Source organism: Aptenodytes forsteri, unplaced genomic scaffold (assembly GCF_000699145.1).
Source record: "Aptenodytes forsteri isolate BGI_AS27 unplaced genomic scaffold, ASM69914v1 Scaffold4, whole genome shotgun sequence".
NCBI lineage: Eukaryota > Metazoa > Chordata > Aves > Sphenisciformes > Spheniscidae > Aptenodytes > Aptenodytes forsteri.
In genome coordinates this window covers 2738637-2747429 of record NW_008795442.1, presented here as the reverse complement: position 1 = coordinate 2747429, position 8793 = coordinate 2738637, and the positions used below count along the sequence as shown (strand labels likewise).

Genomic DNA, 8793 nt, shown 5'->3' with positions numbered 1-8793 from the left:
GCCGAGGGGGTGCTCGCCGCCCGCCGAGCTTGCGTAGCCCGGCTGCGGGCTGGGGACAGCCGGGAGAGGGCCCGGTGTGAGGCGGGGGTCGTTTCGGCCGCTGAGGAGGCCTGGGGTGACAAGCGGCGCTGCTAGGGCCCAGCCCGCGGCCGGGGACGGTCTCCGCGGCCTCGGGCCGAGTTGCCCCGGGGGAGGGGGGGGGTCGTGGTGCCCCGGGGCAGCTGAAGGGAGCGTCATGGTGGGCTTCCTCGGGTGAGTGCAGCGTCTCTGGGAAGCCACCAAGGCTGAAGCGGGTCGAGGCTGGGGCTTCTCGAGCACAGCCTCTGCAGCTGCAGGTAGTCCCTGAAAGCTCCCCGTGCTTCTGCCCTCTTGGGCTGACTTGCGTAACTGCTGTGGTCACACGAGGCCCTAGCAAAAAGGTGCTCTGGGTGGCTTGCCTGGGCGATGCCCAAAAGCTGTGGCAGTGGGCCTTCTTTAAGCTAGCCATGCAACTGCTTCAACTCCGCTACTTCACCTAGCGCCCTTACGTTTTTAGCTGATTTCGGTTTGGTACCTTTCTTCCAGACACCCCTAAAGAAGACTAACGCTCTCATTGCGCAGATGGGAATAACCTTCCTAAATGCAGTAAGTGTTTACGTTACCTCTTTGAACTTCTGAGGTATGTGCATTTGTGTAGTTTGTATCTTAAGTAATTTAAAATCTGGTAATAGTTTTATGAAGTCTGTACGTATGTGTGTGGCTTTTTTAAATTCAATCTCTAACTACTTTTAGGTCACAAAATTAATATAGCTCAAGGTCACATTTAGAATCTGAGAGGGAAAGTTTCGCTTCCTAAAAGTGCTTGTGCCAACTTCCTTAAGCAGTAAAGTAAAACTGAGCAATCTGAATATTTTTATTACAAACTGAGAAGCCTTAGAAGAGGCTACTTAAAATTTTCAGCTTCATGCATGCTGAAAACCCACTTCACTCTTTTAATATTCCAATATATTGCCATGGCTAAAATAATTGAGTGAATCAACTGGCAAACAGTATTTTAATGGATACTTGCTGCTGTGTAGGAACTACATCTATTCTGTAATGGGGGGATGGGGTTGAAGGGCATGTGATGCAGAAGCCTAAAACCAGTTTCATGTGCAGCTTTCCACTAGTGAAAATACTTGGGATGTAATTCTTCGTGTTGCTCAACTCTTTAATCAACCTACTAGCTGATACTTCAAAACTATAAATTATGAGGAAAAATTGTTTTACAATGTCAATCTTGTATCTCTTTATCCTGTCTTTCCAGTATGTTCCCAGTGCACTTTGCTGTCCCAGCCGAGCTAGCATTTTAACAGGAAAATATCCACATAATCATCATGTTGTCAATAACACTCTGGAAGGAAACTGTAGCAGCAAGTTATGGCAGAAGATTCAAGAACCATACACCTTCCCAGCGCTGCTCAAAACTATGTGTGGTTATCAAACGTTCTTTGCTGGAAAGTATTTGAATGAGGTATTTTGTGCTTTTTTTTTTTTTACTGTGACACAGTTCATTTGCATTTATCCACCTTTCTAAAACATTCAGTGATTTCTGTATTTGTAGCTGATGGTGGGTCCCCAAAATGTTAAAAATGATGTTACTTGGATGAACAGTTCTCTTTGCTGAGATGGGATAAATACGATGCAAAGTTCAAATCTTTAACTTGGTTAAAATCGGGTCCTGTAGGTGCCTGAATGTTTTTAAAAGTTAATTTTGAGAGGATGATGGAATCCAAAGGCTTTTTTAGTATGTTCAGATGTGTTAATTGTTAGAGATGATGACAGGGGAAAAGGATAGATGATTGGCATGTGGTATTGAAGAACACCATCAAGCCAATGCCAGACCAGGCACGATGTTAGAATAATGTTAAAGAAAAAAAATTGGTTTGTCTCAATATTCCTTACCGATATATCCCCTTATCAGAGGACTATTTTCTTTTTAGCAGTTAATATGGTATTTTAAATAGTAAATGTCCACTGAGGCAAATTCACTGGGAGAACAGATATTATTGGAGCTCTTTACAGAGGTTACCCAACACTTCATCATTCAAGCACTTGTATGTGTGTGCTTTTGTTTTTTCTGTTTTTAACTAAGCTGTAGTTTGTTGTAGTTTATGGTAAGCTGTAAAATTCAGTGCTGAAAGCTCTAAAATCAGGTGTGCCTCGTGTGATGGAATTGTATTTGGAGCTAGATGAGTTACAGGGTTCTTAACGGCGTTATTTTCCTTGCATCTCTTGGTGGAAAATGGTGGTATAATAGAATAATGGAACATGAATTTTCATAGCAGGCAGAAATTTGTTTCTGCTGATGTTACCGAGGCAGCTAGGGGAAGGGAAACTAATCTGGCTTTCTCTGAGCATCCCTTGACTGAGCATAGTCTCCTGTCCCTGCAGTTAGGCGAGCCACGTAGATGGGAGAGGGCAGCCCTGAGGAAACGCATTGTGTTGTTCTGAGGCACCCTCTGTTTTGAGTTTGGCATGGATTCAGCAGCTACTTTCCTTTTTTTTGCTGGCTTAAAGGCTAGTTGCTGTAGATTATTTGGCACTGAGGTGGCAAGAGGCTAGCATTGCTTAAAGTTCGCACCCCCTTTTGGAGGAGGATGATGGAAGCTGTTGGTCTATGTGACATTTTCTTTAGTATCTTGTGAACTGTTATCACAAAGCCTAAGAATGTCGTCGCATGCGTGTTTTGATCACCTCTCATTACCTGATGGGGTACCATATGTTCTCCAGGATCTCTGCGTATTTTCATGTGCAAAGTAGAACAGGGAATAAAATGTAAATTTTATTGGTGAATGCCACGCTTTCAGTTACTGTCTTTCTAATTATTTAACCCTGGTCTCTTTAACAGGCTGTACATACGTTTTTGTATGCATATATATTTGGTTTTTTTCATTCTGAAATTGAATTTGGCTTAATGTGGTTTCTGACTAGTGTTGAATAAAGCACATGAATACGAAATGTAATTTCTAGCTTTTATTCATCATAATCGAAACTGTGAGTCATGGTCTGTCTTTTTTCAGTACGGAGCAGAGGATGCAGGGGGAGTAGGTCATGTTCCTCCTGGATGGAGTTTTTGGTATGCTTTGGTATGTGACTCTTTTTATAAATACTTAATTTTGGTTGCTTTGTAATCCAACTCGTGTTCTAACTTTGCTGGTCACGAAAGAGCAGGCAAAGAGCATCTAACAACTTAATGCAAATTTTCTTCCCTTTTTTTCCTCTGTTGCATATCAGATCCTTGGCTTTCACAAAGGCTACTCCTACTAAGGTGCCTGGGGAAGAACCCCGACTTGTAAAGCCATAAAACAAGTTTTGTTGTTGGAGACCAGTTCTGAGAATTCTTGCGGTGTCCTTGTGACAAGTGCTTATAACCTATTTGACAAATGCTTGTTGGCAGCTCGTTTTGATTGTTTCAAGTAACCAATGTACGTGTCACTTTGTATAAATATGCACACGACTTTTCTTTTTCACAGGAGAAAAATTCAAAGTACTACAACTATACTCTTTCAGTAAATGGCAAAGCACGAAGGCATGGTGAAAATTACAGTGTAGATTATCTGACAGATGTACTGGTAAGAAATTTTGCAACACTTGTGTTACAGAAGCTGCTTATGACCAGATAATGCCTCATGCTGGGGCTTGGGGAAGGGTGGGGATGACAATTTGTTAGGCTGCATTAGTTCATAAATACGTGATTGTGCTGTCGTGATGGTGGGTGGGCATTAATCAGCAGAGCAAGATTCTGGGTATATTTAGAAATGACAAGTTTGTGTGTACGAGCTGTGGAGAGGAAAGGGATTCCAACTGCCTATTTGCTAGCCAGTACCCTCACTGAGAGGTTAATACTGACTGCTACGGTGCATGAGGAACATGATGCATGTAGGCAATGTCTTAAATTACTTCATAGAAGGATGTGTTTCATTACAATACACAACTTCTGTAGCAGATTAACTGGGCCAAGATTTTGGTGGGAAGGTAAGCATGTAAAAATAACTTTACACCATGTTTTGTTTGATAGACGGTATGATGTGTCAGTATCTTGTAATTTCTAACTAGTCAAACTGATAACTTGGAAATATCAAAGGCTAATTGATCCTTCATAGTGTGCGAGGGCAATGTATGGACTATGCCAAAATGTGTAGCTGACCAGGGGAGTCTTTAGCCTCTTTATCCTCTTAAGGTAAAAAGAGGTAACAAAGATATCAAATGCTTAAAGGAAAGTTGGAAGAGTTATTGTAGCTCTCTTGAGGCCCTGTTTAGCATGTAGTATTAGCTTGGAGGATTTTTTTGGCAGTGTTCCCCCTGCCCGCCAAGCTGGAGCCTTAATTTGACATGCTGTCTATGAGTTGGTAGTGCTAGGAGCTCACATGCAGCACTCAGGAAAGTTCTTCTCCGAGAAGTCCCCTCGTGCAGTCAACTTGTAGTCTTCCATTGAGACCCTAATGACTTTCATTCCAGTGGGTTCTTGAGCACAGACAGCTGCTTACTAGGAAAAGAACTGATTGATGTTTCTTAGGGTACTGAACAGCTGTCTGATTAAATTTAGATTTACACTGTCTAAAGCTAGATTGGAACTCATAAGCCAGAAGTGAGACTATCCTATTACTGGCATTGTACTGGTCTTTTTTGGTCCTTCAGGAGCTCATAAGCATTTTGACCAACAGGTCATTGCTGCATAAACCTCTTGTGGTGTGTTACCTATTGATATAGCAGTGTATTACAATTTTCAGTGTGCTGCATTCTACCTTCTGCCTGTAGTTACCAAATATGTATTCAGCATTCCAGACCTAGTGTTTGAGTTTAATTCACTCGATGGGCAGTGCACAGGAGTAAATCGCTTATGCGAAATTCCTGTGTTGCTTGATGTGATGCACAAGCTTTCTTGTCCTGACTAAGGACATCTGGGTACTTAAGTCTGGTATTAAGAATCTGAACACCTGGATCTGTCTACTGCAGTCCTGACATGTTGCAGCTTAAGCTAACAAAATCTAAGCTGACTACCTCTGAGTTTACCTACATCATACTGGTTTCTGAACCAGGTTTTTGAACTTCACACAGTTCTTATCCTCCGTTAATTCTGTTGTCATGTAACTGAAGTCCAGCCCCACTTGCTTAGATGTAGAAGTTAGGAGGAAGGAAGAGGAGGGGATTCCTACTATGTTGTTTCTTCTAGAGAAAGAAAAGTATATCCAAAATGGGGTATACTAATCAGACAGGAAAGGAAAATGTTGCAAGATTTGAATAGTGAAGAACTCATCTGTGAGTAATACCTCTGAAGCTTTAATTTCAAAGGCTGACCAAGGGAAGGCCAAAATGGAATTTGCAATCTCTTCTAACTTGCTACTTGAAATTGTGCATAGGCTGGAATGAAAATGAAAGTGCAGTGAAGTGGCCTGAGTGAGTGGATCTGGCACTCTCCTTCACTAGAGCTTCCGGCTTCACGAGTGGAAATGTGGCACCCCTTAGAAACTAGGAGCTTGCTACAGCATGAGTGTGTGCTGTAAACAGTGGGGCTGAAAAACTTTTTCAGAACTATTGCTATTTCTGAAGACAATTGAAACTGCTAAACTGGGATCTATCAGTCAGGAGATGGCATCTGAGACCCTCAGACAGACTCAGGCTGTGTTAAAGAAAGCTCGAATTTTGCTTGATGAAAGCAGAGTTTAGGTGGATTTTGTTGATACTTGGAATAAGCACAAACTTTTGATGAGCTTTCCAGGTCTAAATAATGCAAAGGTCTGAAGTAGAAAGCTGTTCAGAGATGTGGGATGAATGATTTGTTTAACATGAACACTTGGGACTTTTTTTTATCATGAGCTGCTGTTCTGGACACTTGTAGATGAGCAAGCAATAAGCTTCTGAAATAGTTTAAATGTTCTCAGTACTACCGAGCTCTAAATAAGTTATGAATGTCTAGTTTGGAATTTTTCAAATACCTGCTGTTTTCCTTTGGAGGTATGACTTTTCTTCTCCAACAAAACTGTTCACAGGCCAACATGTCATTGGACTTCTTGGAGTATAAATCTAATTTCGAACCTTTCTTTATGATGATCTCAACCCCAGCACCGCACTCCCCTTGGACAGCTGCTCCACAGTATACGAAGAGCTTTCAGAATGTCAGTGCACCAAGAAACAGCAATTTTAATATTCATGGAAAGGTAAGCTAACTGGCAAGAATCTGCATAGATTATTCTACTAGCTTATGAGAGCAGTAGGCAATGACCCTGACTTGCATATTAAGTTTAAACAGTGAGAAGAAAAGGCTAATACCATGACTTGTTATTTAGTTATGTCAATCAGCCTTTCAGGGTAAGATATGTTTATTGTGACTTTGAGGTTTTTGCATATCAATATCTTGTAAATAAAAAAATGTAGTGGCAAAAATGATAAGTGGCAGTACAATGGAGTTATGATTGGTAAATGGAAAAAAGTTAATTCTTTTGTCCAATTTCCAGACTGTTCTGAAGTTCTTAAAATGTTCTTTCATTGCTCTTGGTACGTTCAGGAGAACACATAGGTAGTGTGCTACACAGAGGCTCAGGTATGAATGACGAGAGCCCTGTCTTCCTACGCACATCTGCTCATGTGGGTGGGTGGTCCATTACTTGAGCTTGTGGCAAAGCTGCCCCTAGCTGACGAGCGTATCAGGCTAACCAGAGGACTTTATGACATCATGAACCAGGGCCCAGGGTCACTAAGGACTTTGGAACTTGCCTATCGTTTGTTGAAATAACCTGTAACCTGCATTGCTCAGCCTAATGTTACAAACTCGCAGACATCCTTGTGACAGGGCAGTACCTTCCACTGCCAGTAAAATTGGCCAAATACGGTCTAGCTTAGACTAATCCGCTGCTACTTACTCTGCCAATAAGTGAAAGTGAAAGTCACAAACAGTTAATCTAGTGAGATATTTAATCTACGGAGGTTTTGTGGTTTTGATTCAATTAGTTTAAAATAGAACTCACTACTGTTCGGTGTTCAACTTCACTTTCAAGATTTGCTCCTAATCTTAAGAGATACTATCGCCTAAATGCCCATCTGGAGCCCAGTGACACCTCTTCTAAGGTCACTGTGACTCTTGTAGTACAGGATGAAACTTGTTTTTTAGCTGAGGATTGTAGCTTGCAAAATGACCATGTGCTTATCAGCATGATATAAAAACATGAAAGGGGAGAAAAGGGCTGCAAGCAGTAACAAATACTTTAGCCCAACCTCTTAAGCTTCAAACTAGGGGAGTAGGAATCAGACTTTTTTCCTCTGTAAAAGGATCCCTAACTTTAGGGATTAGTTTAAATCTAAGACACTAACTGTCTTAGACTCCATTACTGTAATAGCTGAATGCTTTTTAAAATAGCAAGTCAGAAATAACTTGACCAGCAAAGTCAGCAGCTAGCCAAAAAATACAGTCTTGATTCCTAAATTAATGTTGCCTAGCTTCCTTATATATATGTGGGCAAGGGGTACTAAAAGGAGCCGTCTAGGCAGAATCTCTGCATGAAAAACAGGAGTTAAGTTGTTGTCAGACTCTGGCCGGTGATGCGCACTTTAATTTCTGTTTAGGATCCTCAGCTATGCACTATCTCAAGTGATAGGTAGCTGTCTGGTATCCCAAGCAGGACTACTGATAGCCCAGATGAGTGGTTTATCTAAGCCATTCTGAGAGAGAAGCTGGTTAAGATGTCAGGTATATCTCTTGCATGCAGTGTGTTTTCCTGCAAAATCGGAGCACAGCTGTGTTCAGATTCTGCTGGCGAGGTATGGTATGCTGTCTCAAGGTCTCCTAAACTTGTTTTGAGAATGGGACTTAGGGTGGCAGCAAGATTGGTGCACAGTTTTGTATGTAACCGGTGAAAGACTCTTGACAGGGACTGACAGGGAAGCAGATTTGAGGACTCTGAGTCAGTGTGAAGTTTATTGAAATCCACAAAGATGTTCAGGTGAAACCAATCCACAAAGATGTGTGAAGTTCCTGAAACTTTAGAGAAAGAAGAACAAAATACTCCAGAGAAAAGGAAGATTCTACTGCACTAGGTGACTTATCTGCCCGAGTTACCCAGCGTGGTCGTGCCTTATGGAGGGCCTCTCCTGAGCCCATCTCCTGTGAAAGGTGGCTGGTGCACAGGTGACACTGCCAGCTCCTTCTTTCTCTGAAGAGCTTCTGCTGAGCTGGGGATGGGGATTGTGATGTTTTTCATTACTTTTTCCTCTCTCAACCAACACATAAGTCCTAGATGCTTGGTCTTGATTATGCTGCGAGTTTTCTCGCTGAGATAGACTTACTGTCTCTCCAGAGAATTGTTTCACAACTGCCATAAGAGATCTGGATACAACTGAATTAAAATAAACTGGACATGGTATTAAGTCTCCATGCCAAAAAATCTTCCCTTCAGTCTACAGGAACAGAAAACAGGAGAACTGAATAATTGCAGGAGATATGAGTCACTCCGTTGTGAGTCCCTTAAGCCTGAGCCTGTTCAGAGTCATTTGCTTGTGACAGGAGGGAAATTGCATAAACGAGAGGTTCTGCGGAGAGGAGTGACCAACTAAATACAGGCTCAAGCTGAGGGTGATGAGAGGGTCGTCTCTGACCTACTAAATGGAAAAGTGTAAAGCTGCCTTGACATGACTCTCCTTTATTCTGCTCCCCACTAATACTAACCTTCAGGTTGTTCACAACAGACCTCCCCATGTATTTGTACGGCAGCTGACCCAGTTCAGACTGCTGCTTCAGGATGGGGGAGTATTACTTCTCATATGAGTTAGATCATCTCT

The 8793-nt window shown here is 42.0% G+C and overlaps 1 protein-coding gene across 1 annotated transcript in view; it reads left to right on the top strand.

The window, feature by feature from the left end:
• The first annotated feature begins 569 nt into the window (after positions 1–569).
• The window catches only part of GNS (glucosamine (N-acetyl)-6-sulfatase), a 20526-nt gene continuing 12302 nt past the window's right edge, over positions 570–8793 (top strand). Inside the window, exons 1-5 of the mRNA XM_019472547.1 lie at positions 570–624; positions 1286–1492; positions 3042–3107; positions 3495–3593; positions 6012–6179. Coding sequence (XP_019328092.1) covers positions 601–624; positions 1286–1492; positions 3042–3107; positions 3495–3593; positions 6012–6179 — 564 coding nt within the window. The 5' untranslated portion in view covers positions 570–600. The remainder of the gene's footprint in view (positions 625–1285; positions 1493–3041; positions 3108–3494; positions 3594–6011; positions 6180–8793) is intronic.